The sequence below is a fragment of the Microcaecilia unicolor genome, chromosome 1 (assembly GCF_901765095.1).
Source record: "Microcaecilia unicolor chromosome 1, aMicUni1.1, whole genome shotgun sequence".
Taxonomy (NCBI): Eukaryota; Metazoa; Chordata; class Amphibia; order Gymnophiona; family Siphonopidae; genus Microcaecilia; species Microcaecilia unicolor.
In genome coordinates, this window is record NC_044031.1 from 172,876,919 (window position 1) to 172,903,957 (window position 27,039).

At 42.8% G+C, this 27,039-nt stretch overlaps 1 protein-coding gene across 1 annotated transcript in view; it reads left to right on the top strand.

Moving 5' to 3' along the window:
• Positions 1 to 27,039, top strand: part of PLEKHA8 (pleckstrin homology domain containing A8) — a 123,415-nt gene that overhangs the window by 23,216 nt on the left and 73,160 nt on the right. The window contains 3 exon segments of the mRNA XM_030202538.1: positions 7,909 to 8,010; positions 8,013 to 8,060; positions 19,392 to 19,516. Of these exon segments, the coding sequence (XP_030058398.1) occupies positions 7,909 to 8,010; positions 8,013 to 8,060; positions 19,392 to 19,516 (275 nt within the window).

Consider the following 27,039-nt stretch of genomic DNA (forward strand, 5'->3'; position numbering starts at 1 on the left):
CAAGGATAAAAGATGGGGCAATGAAGGATATGGGGGTGGGAGAAAGATAGAGCAGTACACACTTTGGGGAGAGAAAAGATGGACAGTGCAGTATATGGGGGGAGGGGGAAGAGATGCGACACAGTGAAAGGGGGTAGGGAAAGAGAGCAATGCATAATATGATGGGGAAGAGATGGGGCAATGCAGAATATGGGGGTTGGGAACATACTGGGAAATGCAGGATGTAGGGGAAGACAAGGCAATACTACATGAGTGGGGGTGGGAGAGAAATGGGATAATGAGGATGATGGTTTTGTTTTTTTTGCTAGTAGTGGTGGGGGAGAGAAGGAGAGAGGAAGTGATGCTAGATGGTTGGGGGGAGGGCAGACCGAGAGTTCGGCCGATGGTGGTGATGTGTGAGCGAGAAGAGATGGGTGATACTGGATGGTGAGGGGAGAGACAGACAGAGGGGTGATGCTGGATGATGAGAGGGAAGAGAGAGAGATGAGTCGGTGGTGGATAATGAAGAGAGAAGCAGAGCTAGATGTTTGGGGAACAGAGAGAAAGGGGTGATGCTGGATAGCAATGAAAAAGAGGGCAGATAGATGAAGGGGGAAATCAAAGAAAGAAGTGAGATAGTGGACATGAACAGAGGGTAGGAAAAGAGAAGAGTGGGGAAATGCACATAGATGGCAGGGATCGGAAGAGAAGGGAGGAGATGCTGCTATAGATGGAAGGAAAGGGAAGAGCTGAAAATTAGATAGATTTGAGAAGGAGGCAGAAAAATGAAAGAAAGTTGGATGTGAAAGATGGATATAGGGTAAGGAGTGAAGGAGAAAGAAGGAGAGAAAAGAAATAGTGAATGGACCGGAGGCCCTGGAAATAGAGGTCAGAGCACAGAGAGAGGGAAGCAAAACCAGAGACAGGGAACAAGATGGTTAAAAACAAAGGTAAGAAAAATGTTATTTTCAGTTTAGTAATTAAAGCTTGTCAGTTCAGAGAATTTACTTCTGCTGACAAAATTTTGCACTGTACAGGAGGAAATGTGAGGGGGGATGCTTTTATGCAATTAATCGTGTGATTACAATTTTTAATCAATGTACAGCCCTAAAATTTTAAAGCTGTGAGGGACATATTCTTCTTCTTTGGAAAGTGCTATCCCTTACGATCCTCTTTGGAGGAGACATGGGGGCTCATTTTCAAAGCACTTAGACATAAAAGTTACATATGTTACTATGCAATTTTGTAAGTCGAAGTGCTTTGAAAATATGCCGCTTATATGCGTTTTGATAGATTAATAACTTGGATAGGCGTGCATCACCTTAAATTGAATGTGGAGAAACATGGTATTGCTTTGTATAAAAGGAAAAAAAATAGAGTTTATACTTGAGAGCCCTAAAATGTGTGAGTGGGAGGGAGGGGTTAATTTATAGTTACAGTCCTCTTCAAGCTTGGAAGTTAGATTAAGCCGAAGCTTGTGCTGGACCGACAGAGAAAGTGTTTAAAAATACCTTCTTCTATCTACTTATAGTGTGTCAGATTATGTGAATTTCTTTTTCTTGAATATTTATAAAAGGTTATGCAGGCCATGATTTTTAACTCATCTAAATGACATCATTCGGTATTTGAGACTTTCAAGGCAGTTTTTGCTTAGACTTTGTCAGTGATTTTCAACCTTTTTCATTTTGTGACACACTTACAAGGTGCAAAAATTGTCAGGGCACACCATCAGTTTTTTAACTATATATATATATATTTTATCATTTAACAAGAAAGTATTATGATTGTATTTAAAGTTCAATAATTAAAATTGTTAACTTTCCTGCTTATAATCGAAATAGAAAATGCCTATATTGTGACCCAAATCGGGAGATAGACGTTTATCTCACAAAAATGAATAAAGTGGTATAATCGAAAGCCGAATTTGGACGTTTTCAACTGCACTCCGTCGCGGATGCGGACAAAGTTGATGGGGGCGTGGTGAAGGCGGAACTGGGGCGTGGTTATCAGGCTATCAGAGATGGGCGCCTTTCGCCGATAATGGAAAAAAAATATGCGTTTTTAGCGAGAATTTAGGGCACTTTTCCTGGACCCTGTTTTTCCACGAATAAGGCCCCAAAAAGTGCCCTAAATGACCAGATGACCACTGGAGGGAATCGGGGATGACCTCCCCTGACTTCCCAAGTGGTCACAAACCCCCTCCCACCACAAAATATGCCGTTTCACAACTTTTTATTTTCACCCTCAAATGTCATACCCAGTATGCAGTATGCAGGTCACTGGAGCAGTTATTAGGGTGTGCAGTGGACTTCAGGCAGGTGGACCCAGGCCCACCCCTCCCCACCTGTTTCACTTGTGCTGGTAAATGGGAGCCCTCCAAACCGCCCCCCCAAACCCTCTGTACCCACATGTAGGTGCCCCCCCTTCACCCCTTAGGGCTATAGTAATGGTGTAGACTTGTGGGCAGTGGGTTTTGAGGGGGATTTGGGGGGCTCAACACCCAAGGGAAGGGTGCTATGCACCTGGGAGCTGTTTTACTTTGTTTTTTTTTTTGTAAAAGTGCCCCCTAGGGTGCCCGGTTGGTGTCCTGGCATGTGAGGGGGACCAGTGCACTATGAATCCTGGCCCCTCCCACGAATAAATGTCTTGGAGTTATTCGTTTTTGAGCTGGGCGCTTTCGGTTTCCATTATCGCTGAAAAACAAAAACGCCCAGCTCAAAAAAAGATAAACGTCCATGTTTTTCGAAAATACGCTTCGGTCCGCCCCTTCACGGACCCATTCTCGGAGATAGACGTTTCCGTTCGATTATGCCCCTTTTTGTGTTATCTTTATAGCCACAAATAACATTCATTCAAAAACAGCAATTTTAAACGGAGTTCCCCCCCCACCCATCACCCTCATATTTAAAAATTAAATCATTGGGTAATCTGTTTTTGGTGGTGTGTTTTTTCCAGCCCCCTCCCTGCGCCCACACTCCATCTACCTTTTTTCCAGCTCCTTCCCTGCATCCACATGCCATCCATATTTTTACAGCCCCTCTCCCTGCACTCACATTCTATCCACCTTTTTTATTTACAGCCCCCTCCCTGTACTTACGCTTCAGACACCTTTTTTTTTATCCCTTCTCTCCTGCTCTCATATCCCAGCACCCACACTCCGTCACCTTTTTTTTCCTACCCCTCTCCCTGCACCCATACTCCATCCGCCTTTTTTCCCAGCCCCTCTCCCTGCACCCCACCCCTATCTTTTTTTCAAAGCTCCTGTCCCCTACACCTACACTCCATCCACCTTTTTTCTAGTCCCTCTCCCTCACATACACTCCACCTCCCTCCCTGCTTTCGCATACATCCATATTTTTTTCTAGACCCTCTTCCTGCACCCACACTCCAGCCCCCTTATCAGTCCTCATCTGAGACTCATAATCAGGGGCATTTTCGAAAGAGAAGGGTGCCCATCTTTCGACACAAATCAGGAGATGGGCGTCCTGCTCTCAGGGTCACCCAAATTGGAATAATCGAAAGCCAATTTTGGGCGTCCTCAACTGCAGTCTGTCGCGGGGACGACCAAAGGTCACGGGGGCGTGTCGGAGGCGTAGTGAAGCCAGGACTGGGGCGTGCTTAAGAGATGGGCGTCCTTGGCCAATAATGGAAAAAAGAAGGGCGTCCCTGACGAGCATTTGGTCGACTTTACTTGGTCCATTTTTTTTCACGACTAAGCCTCAAAAAGGTGCCCAAACTGACCAGATGACTACCGGAGGGAATCGGGGATGACCTCCCCTTACTAGTGGTCACCAACCCCCTCCCACCCTAAAAAAAATGTAATTTTTTTTTGCCAGCCTGAAATGTCATACCCAGCTCCATGACAGCAGTATGCAGGGTCCCTGGAGCAGTTTTAGTGGGTGCAGTGCACTTCAGGCAGGCGGACCCAGCCCTCCATTCCCCCCCCCCCCCCCCCACCTGTTACACTTGTGCTGGTAAATGTGAGCCCTTCAACACCCACCAGAAACCCACTGTACCCACATGTAGGTGCCCCCCTTCACCCCTTAGGGCTATGGTAGTGGTGTACAGTTGTGGGGAATGGGTTTTACGGGGGTTTGGGGGGGCTCAGCACTGAAGGTAAGGGAGATATGCACCTAGGAGCAATTTGTGAAGTCCACTGCAGTGCCCCCTAGGGTGCTTGGTTGGTGTCCTGGCATGTGAGGGGGACCAGTGCACTACGAATGCTGGCTCCTCCCATGACCAAATGGCATGGATTTGGTCATTTTTGAGATGGGCGTCCTCGGTTTCCATTATCACCGAAAATCGTGGATGACCATCTCTAATGTCGACCTAAATGTTGAGATTTGGGCATCCCCGACCGTATTATCGAAACGAAAGATGGACGCCCATCTTGTTTCGATAATAGCGGTTTCCCCAGCCCTTCGTCGGGACGTCCTTAGAGATGGTCGTCCCCGTTCGATTATGCCCCTCTATGTCAAACAAATACTGCTTTGGTGAGATACCATGATTAACTGTCACATGCAAGCCCTCTGCATCCTCTCTTGAGTAATTCAGTGCCACACCCTCTCTGCCTGGGCTAATGCAGCAAGGATCACACTGACACATGCACGGGACAGCTGCATGTGGAAATCGCCACACACATTCGCTAGTAGATCAAGTGACCTCTGATGCTGCTGGCCTGTACATGTGTCAATGTGAACCTTGCTGCATCAGCACGGGGCGGAGAGCAAGTGCGGCTGCACTGAATTATTGGAGGGAGGAGGAGGAGGCAGTGCTTGGACGTCTTGGAGGACCCTGGGTATGTAGGTGGTAACCAAGAGGCTAGTATACTCCCACAGGATGTGGAGTGGGAAGCGCTGCTGAACCCGGGCCAAATCGTCACTGAGTGCTGGCTGCAGCTTCTGGAGAGTGCATACAGGTGTAGAGCCAGTGAAGTGCAGGCCAGAGGGAATCTCCTTGGCAGTTGTTGAAAAGGCTGCTTTAAGTGTTGCAGAAAACAGTTGGCTAAGATTATTTTTATGAGGAGCTAGAATGATGGATCTTTGCATGGGCTTCCTTTCCAGGCTAGGACTGAATTTAAGTTACTTTGTTTAGTCTTCAAGAGTTATGCGCATTTAGTCATGCCCATATACACCAGCCATAGACCTGGCATACACATTTTCCCACCTATTTGCAGGCTCAATGTGGCTTAGATCGTACCGGTGGTGCGTTTGCAGTCTCCGGTGTTTACAAATACAGAGTGATGTTGAGACGAGATAAAATTCTTGTGGGACAGCCACATAAGGTTGTTGAACAGTGGGAAGAGTTGTGTTTTGTGCATTTGAGTTTTAGTGTTATTGTGTTGTAGAGATCAGGCATTTGTTGGGTTGGTGGGGTATGCCTTTTTAAAAAGATAAGTTTTTAATGTTCTCCGGGAGTGTAGGTGGTCGTATGAGGTTTTCATGGCTTTTGGTAATGCGTTCCACAATTGGGTGCTTATGTAGGAAACGTTGGATGCGTAGGTTGATTTGTATTTGAGTCCTTTGTAGCTTGGGGTAGTACAGGTTTAGGTGTACACTAGTATTCTATAAGAGCGCTTAAGTATCTTTATGGAATAGGTTCACTGCCCGTGTAAATATGGCACCTAAGTGTTTATGCCCTGTTAGAGAATTGCCTCCAGTGTTTGCAGTGCCAGTATTTTATACACAGAATAGAAATGGAGAAAAACAACAGCAGTCTGCCCATCATCCATGCCATCTACCCCTCCTCTCCCTTAGACCTATGTACTTGTCCCAAGTTTTCTTGAATTCAGATACAGTTGTATGCACATGCAACTCTAAGAGCTGCTTTAGTTTTTCAATGCACAGTCCATCACTTTACTCTCTGTTCTAGCACACCTCCCTTCAGCTCCTCATCCCTGTCTTTGACCCTTCCTGTTCATGGAAGCCAGAGGAAAGTTGCAGAACCTGTATGCATGCAGCATAGAGAAGAAACAGGCTTGAAATACTCACTGACACTGACCATAGAGGAACAAAAACTAACTCTTTACTCCTCCTCAGATTTTATGTTAAAGTCCCAGCATTAGAAAGGGAGAAGGGATGGGATTTGATATACCGCCTTTCTGTGTTTAAAATCAAAGCAGTTTACATATTATATTCAGGTACTTACTCTGTGCCTGGAGCAATGGAGAGTTAAGCGACTTGCCTAGAGTGCAAAGGAGCTGCATTGGAAATTGAACCTGGTACCCCAGATTCGCAAGGCACTGCACTAACCATTAGGCTACTCCTCCCTACTGTCATCCATCCTGTGCACGTCCCTGCATCTGCATTGAATATAATTTCTTCAGTACCATGGTATTTAAGAGCTGTGCACCAATGCCTGTTGAAGTCTTTGTGCACAGTAAGCTCATTTTAACACAGCACTCAAGATAGCTTGGCTTTTGCACGTATTTTTGTGTGTTAAGCTGTGCACAATGCTTAGTGCATTTTATTGCACTGGCCCCTCAGGGGTCAGGGATGACAGAGGCAGCCACATTGGAGGAAGGACACTATCCCATGCCTCCTCCAGCTGAGAGGCTTGCACAGGTCAGCCTGCTTTTAGATAGAAACAGAAACAAATGGCCCTTACGGTCTGCCCATCCTAAATAAATACTAACTTCTTCTTTTGCTGAGAGGTCCCTCATGTCTGTCCCATGCTTTCTTAAATTCTGACACAGTTTCAGAGTTGTTTTCGAATGTGTTTCGCGATGTCTGAATTTTCAAAGAAAATGGAAGTTGTGGAATAGCGTTTGAATGCATTGAAAAAGTAGATCATTTCTGCGCAGAACTCTACTGCAAGTACAGCCACACCGCAGAGCTTGGCATGGTTGCCCTGTTCTACCTGTCAGGTTGATGGTGGCTGGAACCTTGGAGCAGTTCATTAATATCAGCCTTGCACAGTTTTATGTGTTTCTTCCTGACATACCTCACATTTATTTAGATTTTGCTTACAAAAATGGAGGTGTAGCCTAATGGTTAGTGCAGCTGACTTTGATCCTGGTGAACTGGGTTCAATTCCCACTGCAGCTCCTTGTGACTCTGGGCAAGTCACTTAACCCTCCATTGCCTCAGGTATAAATAAGTACCTGTATATAATATGTAAACCGCTTTAAATATAGTTGTAAAAAACACAGAAAGGTGGTATATCAATTCCCTTTCCCTTACACTTTTTTTGTTGGTTGTTCAGTGTGAATTTCATTCAGGTACGATAGGTGCTTCTCTCCTTAGTGTGCCATTCTGGTCTTGCTGAGAAATACCTGTTTAAAACTGAGGACCATTGAAGTTTCCTGGTCTTGCACATTAAAAAAAAAAAATCATGGTACATCTATAGAGAGTAGCAGTTATGAGCTTACGAACTGAGCTGAGTGATGGATGATCTCTGAGACTGTGAGGTGTGTGGGCACTCCTGAGGAGACCCGGGCAGATAATCATATTGGCCTGGATTGTGTACTATGGGAGAAGTGGGTGGCATGGCTGTGGGGACTCTCAGTTCTCCCCCCCCCCCCCCATGTGTAGTGTAAAGCTCTCAGGGGAGGAAGTAACAGGCAGAAGATGGCCATGGCATCTATGGTGGAGGGAAGGGAGATAATTATGCAGGTGGGGGGATGGGAGTTCAGTAGACGCATGGGGGTGCAACTCAGGTTACAGAATGACCCATGTTAGTTTCTTGTATCTTCCATTCCAGCTCATGCAATGTGGCCCAGTTTCAATCTCTATACAACATAGAGCAGATCTTTGTTCTGGATTAATAAAATAGCTTTAATGGTTGACAGTGTGGTGGTGAATTCATTCAAGAAGTATTATAGATTGATGTAAATTCAAATTTATAGTGTCAGATCTTAGAATAGTCCAAGATGCTCTCTTTGAATACTGATGATGCTGTAATTTTGGCTGAGGTCGGTGTTGTGTGTAGTTCACTCCACAGATAACACTCGGATGGATCTGATCATTCCTGGAGAACAGTGCTTCTACCTGAAAGCCAGAAGTGCAGCGGAAAGGCAGAAGTGGCTGGTGGCCCTGGCTCAGCAAAGGCGTGCCTGACTGATATCAGACAAGCAGAGAAAGGTAACATATCTGCAAGAAAGCTTTTCTTAGTTGCATGTGCTACCTGCAAACATCCTTTATCCCAGGGGCAGACTGAGAGTGGTGTGGGCCCCCCTGCCCAGCCGCTGCCCAACACCCCCCTACCACTGCACTGCTGTCCCCCCTGCCGCCGCAGCCAACGTCCCCGCTGCCCCGGTCCCTACGTGAAGGGCCCTGGTGGTCTCTGAGGGTGGGGTGGGGGAGGAGCATGTTCTTTTCTGCCCGCTGCACTGTCACTATTTCCCTGCCTGCTGGCGCTGCCGTTGTTTTCAAAATGGCAGCCGAGACTTCCCGTGGTAGTCTGACAGTCTCACGAGACTTCTGCAGGGAGTCTCAGCCGCCATTTTTAAAATACAGTGGTGCCAGCCAGGTGAAATAATGGCAGCACAACGGTCAGGAAAGAAATGTTCCCCCCTGCAGAGGCCACTAGATTACCAGCGGCCCACCTTTAAAGGTAGGACTGGGGAGGGCTGTAGTGTGTGGCGGGCATCTGGGGAGAGCCTCTGGGTCCCTTAGAGCCTCTGGGCCCTCGGGCACTGCCCGGTTGGCCCAATGGTCAGGCTGTCCCTGCTTTATCCACTTCAGTAATCCTGTTAGAAAGCTAATGTAACTGAGAATTTACGAAATTCAAGTTTCTAATTACTCTGCTATGTTTGCAAAATATTCTTTGTTTTATTAGTTAGTAGCATATTAAGGGCCTGATTTATCAAGGTCTCACATAAGCAGAAAGGGTGAAAAGTCTGAGGTGAATAAGGGCCTGTTTGCGTACACAGGCATTTTTGCTGTGGGCGGATACATGTTCTAGCATATACATTGTGTGCAGTTGTGCTCTGCTGCAAACCACGTTTCAAACGCAAGAAGAGGTGGCACTTGGGAGAACTGCGCCTCTCTTGCATTTGAAACCAGTAGCTCAGCCTTTAGCCAGAGCACAGTGGCAGAAGCAAAAGAACTTCCTCCTACCACTGTGTCTGCGGGAAGGTAGTTGCTGGGACCTGAGAGAAGGAGATGGGATTGAGAGAAGGCTGATGCTGGGACTGGGCGCTAAGAGAAGGGGTGGAAGGCAGATGCTAGGCTGGATGGTGGATGCTGGGACTGAGCTCTAAGAGAAGGGGGCAGAAGGCAGATGCTGGTAGAAAAGGGAGGAGGACAGTATGAGGAGGAGAAGCAAGGATATGTATGGGAAGACTTTAGGAAGGAGAAAATAGGTATGGTGGAAAAGGCAGGGTACTGGACGCTTAGGAAAGGGGAGAGAGAGGAAGACATATACGGAGAGCAGGGACTTAGACATAGGTGGAGACTCTAAGATTGGGTGGAAGGCCAGAAGAAGACAGATTGTAACATTGGCTGAGTATTGGGATTGTAAGTGGGGAACCAGAGTTTGGGTGGGATTGTGATTTGAAGACTCGGTATTGGGTAGGATGAGAGTGTGGACTTGGATTACGTGAGAGGATAGTAGAGACTAAGTGCTCGAAGCAGGGATTAGGGAAGACAGTGGAGACTAGGTGATTTGAGTGGGTTCTGACAGGGCTGTGAGATTGAGTGCAGAAAAATGGGGAAGGGAGATGGTTTGAAGGACCCGGAAAGTTTGGGGAGGGATTGGGAGGCAGATGAAAGGACAGGTCTTTGAAGGAGGTGAGGGAGGATGGAAAGATATGAGGTGGAGAGGGGATGAATGATGGGGAAGTTGCTGAGGTTGGTAAGAGGATGAGAGGTGGAGGAAGGTAAATAGACTGTGATGGGGATATGTACATAGGATGGAAATGAGGTTCTAGAAAGTGGGTAAAAGGTGAGTAGGAGGCTATGGAAGGAATGAGACAGAGGTGGGGAATGAGAGGACTAGAGAAGTAAGAGCAGGAAATGGAAATCTGGTAAGTAGGTACAAGGGGATGACAGAACTGGAAAGGGACAAGAAGGTGGGGGGATTGACATCTAGATATAGGAAGATAGAAAGGCAGACAAGAAATGGGGAAAAGATGAAACAGAAGGATCAAGGTCAGAGATAGTGTAGGGGAGGAAGGGAAGAAGACAGGGAGCAGAACAAAACAGATGGAAATAAGATTCTGGATGAGGACTTATGAGGAAACCAGAAAAATGAAGTGGTAAAGAAAGACCAGGACCAACCCAACTGTAAAAATAAAAGGATCTGAAAACCCAGGTATTTTCTGGTACAGGGCCGTTCTAACGGTATGAGACCTAACATCTTTGTGTTCATACTGTAAGACTTGGCACCAAGAGGGGGGTGCAAAAGTTGGCACAGGGAGCCATAACCCCTTGAGTTGGCTCTGGTCTAGTTGCCCAGTAAGGTGGTTGGTGGTGTGATTGCTGTTGATTTCTGATTACCCCCCTGCTGTCATTTAGGGTGTAGCAGCTGCTCTGTGCAGGGTCCCTCCCCCTCATGTCTTTTTAGAAGTGCAATAAGTTCTTTCACTGCAATTTTCATCAGACACGCTCAATGTTTAATTTCCATCCTCATGTGATATAGGGATCCTCTCTGTATATCCCACTTTAATTCCATTACTAATTTTGTCTCCACCATTTTCCCTGGGAGGGCCTTCCAGGCATCCACCACCCTTTCCATGATAAAATATTATTGACTGCTACTGAGTCTAGCTCCTTGCAGCTTCATGTGAAGCATTTCTGCTGCTAACCTTTGCCCATCATATGCCCATTTTTATATCTTGTATATTTGTTTTGTATTGTTTGTATCTTTTTATTGGTTGGTAGGAAGTGATAAATCACTAGCTAGGTACAATACACAATATGAACTATGCAGCCTGAGCTCAGAAAAATAGAGCAAAACCAAATCTGAGATAATAGGAGGGAAAGTACGATATTTAGGTTTTCCAGAAAATATGCATGTGTAATAAAATAAGTAACTTTTTTTCTGTTGATGTGAGGGTGCAAATAATTTCATAAAATCTGTTTCCTGCTTGTTTCTTATCTTAAAATTCATGATAAGATCTGTATACAGAGGTTTTTTTATCATTTGTTACCTTCCATCTGCTAAGGGGTATTCTTAAGAAGTCCCAGTTTGTTTCAGATATTACTGTCGTAAGTACATAAGTATTGCCACATTGGGACAGACCAAAGGTACATAAGCGCAGCATCCTGTTTCCAACAGTGGCCAATCCAGGTCACAAATACCTGGCAAGATCCCCCAAAAGTAGAAAACATTTTATGCTGCTTATCCCAGAAATAAGCAGTGGATTTTCCCCAAGTCACTTTAATAGTGGTCTATGGACTTTTCCTTTAAGAAGCCATCCAAACTTTTTTTTAAACCCAGCTAAGCTAACCGCCTTTACCACATTCTCTGGCAATGAATTCCAGAGTTTAATTACACGTTGAGTGAAGAAAAAGTTTCTCCGATTTGTTTTAAATTTACTACTTTGTAGCTTAATTGCATGCCCCCTAGTCCTAGTATTTTTGGAAGGAGTAAACAAACGATTCATATCTACCCGTTCCACTCTGCTCATTATTTTATAGACCTCTATCATATCTCCCCTCAGGAATTTATTCTCCAAGCTGAAGAGCCCTAGCCGCTTCAGCCTTTCCTCATAGGAAAGTCATCCCATCCTCCTTATCATTTTCGTCACCCTTCTCTATACCTTTTCTAATTCCACTATATCTATTTTGAGATGCGGTGACCAGAATTGAACACAGTGTTCGAGGTGCGGTTGCACCATGGAGCAATACAAAGGCATTATAACATCCTCATTTTTGTTTTCCATTCCTTTCCTAATAATACCTAACATTCTATTTGTTTTCTTTGCCGCCGCATCACACTGAGCAGAGGGTTTCACGGTATCATCAACGACGACACCTAGATCCCTTTCTTGGTCTGTGACTCCTAACGTGGAATCTTGCATCATGTGACTATCATTCGGGTTCCTCTTTCCCACATACATCACTTTGCACTTGCTCACATTAAACGTCATCTGCCATTTAGACGCCCAGTCTCCGAGTCTCATAAGGTCCTCTTGTAATTTTTCGCAATCCTCTTGTAATTTGATAACTTTGTGTTGTCAGCAAATTTAATTACCTCACTAGTTACTCCCATCTCTAGATCATTTATAAATATGTTAAAAAGCAGCGGTCCCAGCACAGACCCCTGGGGAATCCCACTAACTACCCTTCCCCATTGAGAATACTGACCATTTAACCCTACTCTCTGGTTTCTATCTTTTAACCAGTTTTTAATCCACAATAGAACAGTACCTCCTATCCCATGACTCTCCAATTTTCTCTGGAGTGTTTCATGAAGTTCTTTGTCAAACGCCTTTTGAAAATCCAGATACACAATAGCAACCGGTTCACCTTTATCCACATGTTTGTTCACCCCTTCAAAGAAATATAATAGATTGGTGAGGCAAGATTTCCCTTCACTAAATCCATGTTGGTTTTGTCTCATTAATCCTAATCCATGCTTTTGAATATGCTCTGTAATTTTGTTCTTTATAATAGTCTCTTCCATTTTGCCCGGCAAACAGATGTTAATGAGGTCAATGAGGTCATTTGCTATGCCCTCCCAATGCTCAGGGAACAGCACAAATAAATCCTGTTCTTAGCACTGAAGCCTACTGGGGGATTTCTTATGATTTTCTGCTTAAAATCTGACTGTTTTGATTTGTTTTGGAAGCGAAAGGAAGCTTGTGCAAGCCTCTAAGCGCTGGTACCAAGGAACAAATGTGTGCAAGTCCGAGCAAACCTGAAAATGAAAACACACATTGGCACCTGTTTTTTTGCGTTTAAATATAAGCCTTCCAAGTGGAAAAGAGAAATGTGAAAATCTCTCTATATAAAAGGCAACACCAACGTTCTATGAAGCCTCCAGCCGGAAGTGTGAAGGGGGCGAGATATCCGGTTTCCCTATGAGTGTCTGCCCCGCCCTCTCTGTAACACAGTCAGTGAAGGAAAACAGCAGAGCACGAAATCAAATCGCTGGCTCTGTAACAGTGAAGGACTCAGAGGGGGGAGGGGAGAGAGGCCAGAGGGCAGGGACACACACACTCCCACATGCACACAGAAGAAAACATTGCTAGCCCCCGGTTCATTTGCATCAGAAACGGGGCTTTTTTACTAGTCTTTTATATTTACAGGCACACAAGATCGTCACTAATGTGTTCTTCCCTTCAGGGTTTGCCTGGGCATACACACAAGAGCTATGCTAACTGTGAAACTCCTGTGCACGTGCACCAGGCACCCTTACTTTTAGTCTCACAGAGCTCATATCATTTGTATGCCATTAGCTTTGAGCATTGGAAGTCTATGTTTCATTGCTGTTCTTGCAGTATGGGGCTAGCACTGTTCACTTTAGCATCGGAGCTTCAGGTATGAGGGACCACTTGCTCTTTCCTTGCTGTGTTTCCCTCCCCCCCCCCCCCCCCCCACTCACCCACTCAGTTACCCCCATACCCTGCTCCAATCCTGGCTTGCTTTGGCTGCTGCAGAAAGTGGCCATTGGCAGTAATGAACCTCAGGCACGATTCATTAATGCAAAACTCCAGGCCCAGAAGCGGAGGGGGGAAGAGGCAGTTTGAAGTACAGTGTCAGTGAGCATTGCACCTGGTGAGAGGCAGGGAGCGAGATGTAGGGCTACTGCTGTATTGTCAGTGTAGAGACTGTTGGTCTCCCATGATGATCCTGTGGGGATTGAGGAATTTTGTGGGAAAGCAAATTGTGTTTTTTCCTGTGGCTGCAGAATTGCATGCTAGTAATGCTATACGCAGGCTTGGCCATTATTTAGAAAGGGAAGCTAAACATCCAAATTATTAGTAATTCCCTACATATGTTGTATAGGACATAGAACCTCTTTTGCTGGGCTAGCTCTGCTTGTATTTATTTGGGGTAGAGGAGGGTGAGATTAGAAGCATGAGAACAGGAATGGTTTAATCTTGGGCAACCAATTTTACCCTTAGAACCACATTCTATATATGGCAAATAAATGCCTGCTCCCAACTTAGAATATGTCTGATTTGCACCTATCATAGTGTGCGTAATTTTTTAGGAATGCCCTTGACCAGCCCATTTGCCTTTTGAGATCCGCACATTAAAATTTACGCGCATCACTTTACAGAAGACGATTAGAAAGTTGCGCAAGTAAATTCTAATTAGTAACAATTAGTGCTGATAATTGCTTATTAGTAGCCAATTATTGGCATCAATTGAATATTAAACTACTAAATTGTGCATGCAACTTAATCGCCATATATAGAATTCAGGGATTCGTGCGCAAAATAGCGCTGTTAGGTTATAGAATGCCTACAGTTAATGTGCATAACTTAATTGAGAAATCAGCTGCTCATTGGTATTAACAAATTATTAGTTACAATTGTTAAGTGGTACTGATTGGCACTGATAAGCAATTACTTGAGAACATAATAAGGACAACCATACTGGATCAGACCAATGGTCCATCTAGCCTAGTATCCTACTTCTAACAGTGGCCAATCCAGCTCAAAAGTACCTTGCACAAACCCAAATAGTAGCAGCATTCCATGCTACCATTCCCAGGGAAAGCAGTGGCTTCCCCATATCTATCTCAATAGCAAACTACAGACTTTTCCTCTAGGAACTTATCCAAACCTTTTTTAAAACCCGCAGTTACCAGATCTTCTGGCAGTAAGTTCCAGAGCTTAACTATCCTTTGAGTGAAAAAATATTTCCTCCTATTTGTTTTAAAAGTATCTCCATGTAATTTCATTGAGTGTCCCCTAGTCTTTGTACTTTTTGAATGAGTGAAAAATCAATTGACCTCCACGCCACTCATAATTGCATTTAGTTGGTATTTTATAACCTCAGCATGTAAATTCTATGGCACATAATTGCAAGGGGTGGGGACAGGGGCAGGGGTGTGCCCATAACTTATGCAGTAAGGTTTTAAAATACAGTCAGCTACACACACATGTGTAACATTTACAGCAGCTATTGACATGGTGTAAGTGCTCACACTTATTTGTTGGCACATAATTGCAGACTCATGCTACTATCATTTAACTCCAATTTCACACGTGATTACCGATTTAGAATTTGCACACTGTAGCGAATTACCCCCTCCCCTGCCCCCCAGTGTCCTGAAGTCAACATTAGCCAGGAACAGTAAATGTTATATTGTTATCCACTTAGGTTTAGTTAGGCAGGATATAAATTTCATAAATAAATAATAAATAACTGACATCTCTTAATCATTGATTTTCAGCAGAGTTGCATTCAACTGCTGTACTTTTAAAAAGATTTTAGATGTTTTTCTTGTTATCTCGTCCTCTTGTACGGACACCCACCGCAGCCATGACAAGACCTTCTTCTGGTCCAGATCCGCCTCAGTGAGTACCCTGTGGTCTTCCTGTGGCTGCTGGCTTCAGAAAAAATTTGTTGTTTTATTAGGATTTATTTACCGCCTTTTTGAAGGAATTCATTCAAGGCGGTGTACAGTAAGAATAGATCAAACATGAGCAATAGGCAATTACAGCAGTAAAAATATTCAGAGTATGGCATAGTATAGTACTATGTGATAGAACTCTTTAATTGACAGTGAAGGGTATAAGCAAAGATGGAACATATAGATAGGAAAGAGCAGGGGCGTAGCCAGACCTCACCGGGAGCGGGGGCCACAGCTCGAGGTGGGGGGCACTGTTTAGCCGCCCCCCCTCAGCCGCCACCATCGCCGCCCGCCGCCGCAACCGATACCTTGTTTGCTGGCTGGGCCAGCCGAAGAGAGTCTTTTCAGCGCCAGAGTAACGCCTTCATTCAAGGAACTTCCTGGTTATGATCAGCTGTTTCTGACACCTTACGTGGATGCTGAAAATGTGCTGAATGAAGAATGTGGGATAAGCTCTGGGGTGAGTGCGTGGTAGCTGATAGATAAAAAGCAATTGGCCCCACCCATCTTTCTACTGTACTGTCCCAGTTCTTGCTCAGTCTGTGGGCACCGTCCTCCCATTAGGTCTGTCCCATGAATTCTTGAATTATTCCAATTTGGCTCTTGTCACCTCCACTGGATGTCTGTCCTGGGTGTTCATCACTCGTTCAATGGAAAACCATTTTCTCACATTCCTTTGGAGTCTCTCTCCTTTAAGCTTGATATAGTGACCCTTGTCCTAGAGTTGATACCATTTCCTGGTATCATATTGAAGTCTACTGGTTTTTAAATGCTTCTACCATGTCTATTGCCTTTTCCCTCTAGAGCAGGGGATCTCAACCTGGTCTACGGGACACACCTAACCAGTCAGGGCTTCAGAATACCCACAATGAATATACACGAGAGAGATTTTCATTGAATGGAGGTAGTTCATGCAAATTTATCTCATGTATATTCATTATGGGTTTCCAGAAAACCCAACTGGTTAAGATGTGTCCTGAGGACCGGGTTGAGAACCTGTGCTCTAGATAATACATCTTTGGTTCCTAAATCTTTCAATGTAAGTTTTCTAGCACAGGCTAAGCACTATTGTGGTGACCTTCCTCTGAGTCTCCTTCACCTTTTGTAGATGTGGTCTCTAAAGACCAGTAAAGGGGCAATGTCATCTCCTCCTTCCTAACAGCGATCCCTATGGTTTGGGTATGCTATTGACTCTTTTTTCACTCATAGAGTTGTAGTTTGGGGTGCGTATGATGTTACCCCAAATGTTGTAAGTGCTAGTGCTGAATTGGCCTCCTGCTGTCAGTGCCAATATGACTTTCTTATCATTTGATCCCTGACCCTTTCCCCCTCCCCACAGTAGGTAAACACTGCCTGACTGTTTTAGATCATCAGAAATGATGCCCCCCCCCCCGATCCCTTTCAGTCCCCTCACTGCCCTGTGATCATCTCACTCTATGCCCATAGCTCCTCTAAAGAAGGGAAGAGGATTTCGATTTAAATCATGCCTTTTCAATAGTAGCCTAAGGTGAGTGAGTTACTTCCCCCTATCCAGGTCAGAACTTTCCCTGACAAAATTTAAAGTTCTTCTGAAAACCCACTTTTTTCCAGTTTTTGATTTTTTTAAAATCTCTTTATGTGATGCTGGGTTGTCCTGTTTAGTGATGCGACTTCAGTTCCATGTTGTAATCCATGTCACTTATGATTTTATTGTGGGTTGATTATGGTGTTTCCCATTTTAATGGGGGTTCTTTTCTTTTTTGTGTGTCTTATTTTAAATATTGTAAACTGCTGTGACCAGAAATGGCAGTATATCAAGTTTTAAATAACATAATCATACATTCAGATACAGGAGGCATTTCTCTGGCTCCAGAGGACAATCTAATTTGTACCTGAGACAGTGGAGGGTTAAAAAGGACAAGTCTATAACTGAATATTCACATTTACCTACCACTGTGCACATAAATATATAGGATGCCAGCGCTGTGTCAGGGAAGTATACACTTCTGCATTTAACTAGCAGGAAAGTGATTAAGCACTTGGCTGCAATGGTGCATGTGAGTGGCATAGGGCTGTATATATGGCGCCTGAAAAATCCGTGTGGAAAAAAATTTGCCTAGGCATATTCTCTAAAATACGCTTAAATTTTATAGAATCGACTTAAATTTCCATGCAGTACATAGAATACACCGAGTGCCTCTCCACGTGCCCAAATTTGGTTGCGTCCATTTAGATCATGTTTTACTTGGGGTAAATCCTGACACCTAAATTAGGTGCAAAGTGAGTGTATTGTATAATAATAATGTACATAGAGAATTGACCGCACCCATGGCCACGCCCTCTTTTAACTATGAGACTTAGGGGTCCTTTTACAAAGGCATGCTGAAAAGTGGCTTGCGGTAGTGTAGGTGCCGGTTTTGGGCACGCGCAGAATCATTTTTCAGCACACCTGTAAAAAAGGCCTCTCCCCCCCCCCCCCCCCCCAAAAAAAAAATGGACGTGTGGCAAAATCAAAATTGCCTCACATCCATTTTGGATCTCAGACCTTACCCCCAGCCATAGACCTGGCAGTAAGGAATTTAGGTGGTAATGACCTACACGTTTCAGATACCACTTGGTGCATATCCACTATGCGCACCAAAAAATAAAAGATGCATGTAGCGACGTGTGCAAAAAAATGAATTTACCACAAGAGCCATGCGGTAGTCGGGCGGTAAGTCCATTTTGGTGTGTGTTGGGTGCGCATAGGTGCTTAAAAGGGGTCCTTAGAGTTTAGGTGCACCACGTTACAACGTACACTTAGTGAGTTGTGTGTGTAAATCTCAATGCCAGTTAGTACTGATAATTGCTTGTTAATATCCAATTAACAGCGCCGATTAGTTAATCAATGAAGTTACGCACATTGTTATAGAATATGCTTCGATTTCCACCCAGAAATTAAGGTGCATATAGAATTTGGGGGATAATGTGTAAATGCAAGGGGAGCGTTCATTTGAATGGAGCTTCCACTTGGACGTGTAGGTACACACGCCCTTGCTACATTTACGTGACTGCAGTTATGCCAGGTCTATGGCAGGTGTAACTGTGGGCATGTGAATGTCGGACACCCATATTCCAGGTTACAACAGTATTCTGTAATGGAATCTGGGCCCCAAGAAACCATTCTAGAATAGGGTTTCACCATGTTATGTTTGTTGTTTATAAATTTGATATAATCGCTTATCAGAATTGATTAAAAGCGGTTTACTATAACAAAAATTCAAAAAAATCGCTAGAAGGAAACACCATTTCAGTTGATAGGAAAGTTGACACTTTCACACTGGAAGAGAAAAGGAGAGGGTAAGCTCAGAGAAAGGGTTAAGGGGAAAATAGATTGCTCACTAATCTTCCAGGCAGAACAACAGGGAAAGAAAAGAAAATTATATACTTGGATTGGATATCCGTAGGCTAGTTCAAAATAATGTGTTTTCAAATGGGATTTAAATCTTAAAAAGGAAAGTTCTGATCTAATATAAATAGATAGATTATTCTGTAGTTTTGGAGCTAAGTAAAAAAAAAAATGCACGTTATGGTACTCTGATAGTGGACCTTCTTTGGTGCAGGAAGAGTGGCATTGAGGTGGCTAAAAGGGGGTGGCCAGTTATAGAATTGCCCTGCAAGTGACTTGCCCAAGATCTACCTACTCTTGGTATCTTCCACTCAAGAGTGGTCGTAAGGGGTATGTGAACAGCTCTGGGTGACGGAGGGGTGCTGTACTTCTGTTTTGAGTCTGTGAACACACAAGCTCCATAAGAGCAGGGCGCTTAAATCAACCCTTACCCTAGGCGCCATTTTGTCCAGTGATTGCCCTGCTTTCTCTCTCTCAAGTAGTCTGAGCTTGTGGGTGGACCAGATGAATCGCCTGCCTTCAACACTAAATGTGTTCCTTTTGTCTTTTTGTTTTATTTTTCTGTATAAAGAGTTTAATGAAAACACACAGGCCTTGAAAAAGAAAATGTCTGAACTAAGACTGTACTGTGACCTCCTCATCCAGCAAGTGGAAAAAACAAAAGAAGCTTCATCCACCATTGTGCCTGATACTGAGGTACTGTCCGGCATTTTGTTCAGTTAAACAGGAAGGTAAATACCTGAGCAGCCCTAAAACCTGGCGAGAACACAGTAAGACCAAAATATCCATGGGTCAGTATTCAAAAGCACTGCTATTGGGACACTGACCAGGATATTCAGAAGGGCTGTCCGGATAGTGTCTGAGCTTTTCAACTTGGCACTATCCGGATAATAAATATAACAGAAAATTTGAAACCGTTTTTTTGAGAATACCCAGAATTACGTTTGGTATTACTATCCGGATAATGCCAGTGTGGAGCCAGGATAGCAGATAACTTAGGAGAGCAAAAAGGACTGAATACCTCTGCTATCTCAATAAGTTATAGCACTAACCGTATTATCTGAATATTCAACACAGGCTATTATCTGCATGGTAAGATTGAATATCCAGTTATTTTTTGGCGGCTGTGGCTGACATTTAAAAAAACCCCCGAAAAACCACTTACCACAGTGGATAAATATTCACCTGTTAGTCTGTCTGCTGATGACATCGTATCTGCTGGCAGGATCTTTAGTGCTCAGGCAAAGCTTTCTGTACTGAAGTGTGTGCCCCTCTTTGTTCTATATTTTTACATGCCCTTACAAAATGCTCAAGCATAAGTACACTCATAAAAACGTAATACAAAATTACTGCATACCATCAGCAAATATACAGACAGTGTTAGCATCAACAACAGAGTAACCAAACACAATAAAACTATTAATGCCCATAAAAACACAACCCTCAAGCTAAAAGATGGCAAACCCTTCTACTGCCCAATTATGGTGGAAATAAATGGGCCTTTCAGGTGACCAGGTAACTTGTTACTCAAAGATGAAATAACACAAGAAAAGGCCAAAGCTGGAGCCCTCGATAATCTTCAGGATTTTACTGAAGGAAAAACCAACAGCCTATGTTTGCAAAACCTGAGAGGGCACCTACCTTCTAACTTTTTCATTACATACTCAGGCTTAATCTGATTAAACGGTTTATAATCTAAAGTTAATAATTTAAACTTAATATAGTTAACTATCAGCAGCTAATGAAGCTAACAATCTCTAAATTCCACCAAGGTTAGCTGCAGTATTTTGAATGTGCTGTGAGCACTTCACATTTTCACTCTATAACCCCATGTGTAATGCATTTCAGTAGCCCAGATGGACAAAATAAAGGCATACAAATGTCTGCAACTCTTTCTGTTTGAGTTGAAAAATAAATCCAGTAAACAATTCTTTACCACTTAATAGATCTGTTTTTCAAAAGTAAGTAGCATACACAGCCATGGTGCAGTTGGATGCTTATGGTTAGTTGTGACAGCCCAGCAATCACCAAAAGGCCTTGTAACATGAAGAGCAAGGTTGCCCTAATATTGCCCATTGATAAAACCATTCTTGAAATTAAGCCCTGCAATTAGCGAGCGTGCAATCTGATTGAAATTTGTTTATTTTTTTTGTTTTCCTACCAGTACTATAGTTGCATGCTAGACCTCTCCTAGGTGTGCAGTACAACTAGGTGAATGTGCCTCATGTATGCCCAAGGTGTGTGCTTGTATAATATGACCCTGTACACACAGCTGTGGCTTTTTGCTTGCATAATGCATTAAAGAATGCTGTGCACAATGTATTATGATATATTACTATCCATGGTACACCTGTGCCTGGTGACTAGGAGGAATAGTTGATATAAATAGGTCTAAGCTAGTTTTCTGAGCTGCTACTGTGGAGGCAGTGACACTGTCTAGTTAGTCATGCTTATTGCAGACTTGCTCAAGATTGGCATTTGTCAACCCAGAGGCTCACTTTGCATAAAATGTTTTCCATATGCACAGAGAACATAAGAACATAAGCGTTGTCATACTGGGACAAACCAAAGGTCCATCAATCCCAGTATCCTGTTTCCAGCAGTGGCAAATCCAGGTCACAAGTACCTGGCATGATCCCAAAATAGTAAAACAGATTTGATGCTGTTTATCTAGAAATAAACAGTGGAGTTTCCCCAATTCCATCTTAATAATGGCTTATGGATTTTTAGGAAATTATTCAAACTTTTTTTTTTTAATTTAAACAGTTTTATTGATGACAAGACATAAACAGCACAGTTGGCAGAGAAGCATATACATATTCAAATATAAAAAAAACAGCCAAGGTAAATACAGACAATAAGGTCGGTCATCAAGATGTTTAAGTTTTTCCTCATATCTGTATCCCTAATCCCTGAATTCTGTTATTGAATAATGGATTTATACCTTTAAAGTTTATGAAAAACAATCCAGTTAGCTCAAGTTAATATACAAATCCTATCCCCTGCAACCATCCAGAATAACCGCTAAATGACATCCTCCCACCCAGCTTCTGTCCTCCCTTTTAAACATTCCAGCCCCACTTCTCATCTCCCAAAAAGAGCAGTTTATAATCTCCAAAGCTACAGAGTCTTAAACACCCACAAATACTAGAACTGGGGGGGGGGGGGGGGCACACAATGAAGCTACTAAGTAAATTTAAATCGAACCAGAGAAAATATTTCTTCACTCAATGTGTAATTAAACTCTGGAATTCATTACCAGAGAATGTGGTAAAAGCAGTTAGCTTAGCAGAGTTTTAAAAAAAGTTTGGTTTGTTGCTTCAGGGGCTATAACACTAGAGATTGATGAGGTTATTTGGGCGAAAAGAACCTCCCTAATGGGAAAGCCCCAGGGTTGGATGGGTACACTAATTGCTCTTATGTTTTGGGAAACACCTAGCCCCTATTTTGCTCCAAGGTTTTAACTCTTTTCTAGAAAATACAGTGTTGCCGTACTTCTGGCGGCTTGCAGCTGTTACCATCATCCCTGAACCTAGCAGGGACCCTAATTATTTTGCTTCCTATAGCTCTATCTCCTTACTTGGGGGGACACTACAACATTTTCACTACAATCCTGGCAGAACGGTTGCAGAAGGTGATGCCCTACATTGTGCATGATGATCATGCTGCTTTATAATATGAAGGCAAACTTTCCATAATATTTGTTGGACCCTACATACAGCAAGCTAGGACAGCCAGAGATCCCACACTATTGCTTTCAGTCGATGTGGAAAAAGCATTTGTCAGGGTGCAATGGTCCTTTATGATTGGGGCCCTCCAGCGAGTGGGGTTTGGGGGCTACTACGTGGAATGGATAGAGCTTTTATATGACAAACATTAGCATGTCTAAAAATCAATAGGATGTATACTGTACCCTTTGATATACACAGGGGGACCCGGCAGGGCTTGTGCACTTTCTCCACTTGTGTTCGCCCCCTCCATAGAACCTTTAGCATCTCAGGTGTGTGCTAACCCTGGGATTCGAGGAGTGAGTTGTAGGGGTGTGACCCATAAGATAATGCTTTTTGCTGATGACATTCTTATGGCTTTTAAGTAGACAGTAGTAAGAGGATTACCATACAGGACTCCAAGATGTAAGATCACAGAACATATAAAGAGGAATTCAATAAAATTTATATGGAAATATAATGTTTGATTTTAACAAAATATTTCTAAAAAGCAAGGAAAAGACCTCAAAACGCCTGACCGCTTACTTTCAGTTTTCAGCGGCTTTAACTGGGGGCGTGGTGTTCATCACTGGTCATAAAAACCTTGCTTGGAAAGAATTATTTTAACTTTTAATTTATTTCCAAATAGATTTTAACAATTTTGCTCTTTTTACAAGAAAATCTTTTTAAATATATTGACAATATCAATGCTAACTTCAATTTTCCTTTGGTTCATAAAAACCTTCACTGATTCTCATGAAGTGCTCTAAAGCAGCTTTACAAAGATAAAGTAAAGTCGAGCACTTATCTGTTGCCCGACGGTGGCCCCATCCGTTTCGCTTGTGGGCTTTTTCAAGGGCTGTGCTTCAACAGGGAGAGAATTTTTTTCCTCTCTCTTGATCTGACCATAACTAAGTTAAAAGCAGTGAAGGTTTTTATGAACCAAAGAAAATTTGAAGTTAGCATTGATATTGTCAATATATTTAAAAAGATTTTCTTGTAAAAAGAGCAAAATTGTTAAAATCTATTTGGAAATAAATTAAAAGTTAAAATAATTCTTTCCAAACAAGGTTTTTATGACCAGTGATGAACACCACGCCCCCAGTTAAAGCCGCTGAAAACTGAAAGTAAGCGGTCGGGCGTTTTGAGGTCTTTTCCTTGCTTTTTAGAAATATTTTGTTAAAATCAAACATTATATTTCCATATAAATTTTATTGGATTCTTATGGCTTTGACAACACCAATGCACTCTTTGTCACAAGTGATGCATACTCTGCAAGCATATGGGCAAGTGTCTGGCTTTAAAGCCAGTATGTCCAAATTGGAGATTTTAAACGACTGTTGCAGAGACATTGGTGTCTCAGCTGAAATGCCAGTTTCCTTTTTAAATGGGCTCCACAAGCTATTTCATATTTGGGGATACAGTTAACGGCAGACCTCTCCACCTTATACAAGGTTAACTATCCCCTGAAAATATCCAGGCTTTGATGAACGACTTAAATAGATGGGAAGATCTCAATATCTCTTGGTAAAGGAGGTACAGGTAATCAAATGATTTTGTTACCTAAACTGCTCTATTTATTCATGTTATACAAACTGTCTAATGGGATACAAAGAGGCATATTTTCAAAGCACTTAGCCTCCCAAAGTTCCATAGAAACCTATGGAACTTAGCCTCCCAAAGTGCTTTGAAAATAAGCCTGAAAGTATCAAAAATGACAATACCCAATGTACAAATAGTTTTTTTCAGTAAGAAAGCAAAATTACATTCATAGTTCGTATGCTAAATATTTAAATAACTGAAGACTCAAATCTCCCGATAGGGGAATTTTCAACACGTTTATCAGCGTCAGTTGTAGTTCTGCTAGTGATTTGAATTCTTCCTGAAGCTGTTAGAATTTTGGGTGAAACAAGGCGGTCTTAGTTGATAAGGCAGTGCACTGCTAGACTGATATGAGGTGAAAGTAAGACAGCCGGCACGCTAAATATGGAGTAACGATGGCAAGAAAACAGTGGCGGCGTTCTTTAAGATAAGTGTGGGATGATCTTTATTCTTTTTATTTTTTGTTTTTAAATTTGAATATTTTAATCTGGCTGGCTAGTCCTCTTCAATTATTTATACATAAGAACATAAGAGTAGCCATACTGGGTCAGACCAATGGTCCATCTAGCCCAGTATTCTGTTTCCAGTAGAGGCCAAACCAGGTTACAGGTACCTGGCAGAAATCCAAATCGTGGCAACGCTCCATGCTACCAGTCCCAGGGCAAGTAGTTGCTTCCCCATGTCTGTTTCAATATCAGACTGTAGACTTTTCCTGCAGGAACTTGTCCAAACCTTTTTTAAACCTAGATACACTAACCAGTGTTACCACATCCTCTGGCACAGAGTTCCTCCTATTTGTTTTGAAAGTATTTCCATGTAACTTAAGTTTCCCCTATTCTTTGTACTTTTGGAAAGAGTAAAAAATTGATTTACTTCTGCTGGTTCTACACCACTCAGGATTTTGTAGACCTCAATCGTAGCTCCCCTCACTTTTTGATATACAATAAAGCAATTGGATTTTTTGGAATCGGTTTGTTTTTCTCCATTATTAGGACTTTTTTTTAACGCTGATTCTTTTTTTTCTCTTAGGAACCAATAATATGAACTGACTCACAGTTATGGTAGAGAGTGTTGTAAACGGGAGATTTGAGGTCTCAGTTTATTTAAATATTTAATACAGGAACCATTAAAGTAATTTTGCTTTATTATTGAACAAACTATTTGTACATTAGGGGCCCTATTTACTAAGGTGCGCTAAACACTAGAGACATGTCTCTAGTGTTTAGCGGGTTCTAAAAACGCTAGCGTGGCTTAGTTAAACAGGGCCCTTGATATTGTCTATTTATTTATGGCCTTGCCTATCCCCATGCCCAAGAATTTCTTTACTCAGTTAAACCGGTTCCAGTATATATGGAAAAAACAGCCTCCTGAGGTGAATAGGGTGATATTATGTAAATTAACAGTAAAGGGGGGGTATGGGAGTCCCCAACTTTCGCTGCTGTTATACTGCAGTCCAGTTACGTGTTTATGTTCCAAAGTACAAAGACTACTAGGGGATACTAGAGGAAGTTAACATGGAAATACTTTTAAAACATATAGGAGGAAATATTTTTTCACTCAACAAATAGTTAAGCTCAGGAACTCTTTTCTAAAGGATGTAGTAACAGCAGTTAGTGTATCTGTATTTAAAAAAGGTTTGGGCAAATTCCTGGAGGAAAAGTCCATAGTCTGCTATTGAGACAGAGATGAGGAAGCAACTGCTTGCCCTGGAATTTGTAGCATGGAATGTTGCCACGATTTGAATTTCTGTCAGGTACTTGTGACCTGACTTGGTCACTGTTGGAAACAGGATACTGGGCTAGATGGACAATTGATCTTGACCCAGTATGGCTACTCTTACATTCTTATGTATGTATTATTGAATGGATAAGGGGGGGTGTTACTACTAAGCAATGAGTCCATCTGAAAGAACATCACATGGGTAGCACCCTGCTTTGAGCAATTCCTTGGCTGCTGGGGTATGAGTTGAGGGCATTCCTTGCCTGGAGTCCCTCGGTTATTAGGTTTCCTCTCCAGATCTGGTACCAAACCAATAAATATGTTTTCCCAGATAGATATTACTTGCTTATTGTGATTCAATATGCTCTTGCCTGTGAGTTTGTTGGGCCTATAGTGGATTGTGAACCCTGGGACAACTGAGGCGGAGGGGGGGGGGGGGGGGGGGGGGGAGAGGATGTATCTTTCTCTGATCTATAGGAAGAGTATGGATTACCCTTGAAAGACATGTTTCATTATAATGAAGTTAGAGATTATATATAGCATAGAGCAAAAGATGTACAGAGTCTAGAAGAAACATTGCTGGATGAAGCTTTAAAGGGAGGGGGTGGCAGGGGATGTGTTTCCCGTGTCTTATCGGGCATTGCTATCCTCAAAATCTCCACAGTCACAGTATGTTGCTCTTTGTGAATCGGATTTTGGCATCTCATATGATCCTAAACAATGGGCTAAAGCTATGAGGCGTTGCTGAAGGTGACTCTAGCCACTAATATGATTGAAAACGGTTGCAAGTTATTGTATAGATAGTATTATACGCCCATGCGGCTATGACAAATCTATAAAACTGGTTCAGGACAGTGCTGGCAAAATTGTAGAGCCAGTGGAGATTTTTACCATATCTGGTGGCTGTGCTCAGTGGTTTCTATTTATTGGACATCTGTTTTTAGCCTCTTGCATTGAGTTACCCAGGTGCAATATCCCCAGAAAGCAAAGTAGTGTATTACATTTTCATCCCATTGGGATTAAAGCAGAGGTACAGAAGTTCATGGCTTGTTCGTTCACGGTGAGCAAGCTAGTGGTAGCAATGAGCTGGAAATGTAGCACCATGCCCACTAAAGATCAGGTACTTCGCCGTTTGGATTATGTGTATCAGATGTCCCAGCTGATAGCAATTTGCTACGGTCACATTGTACA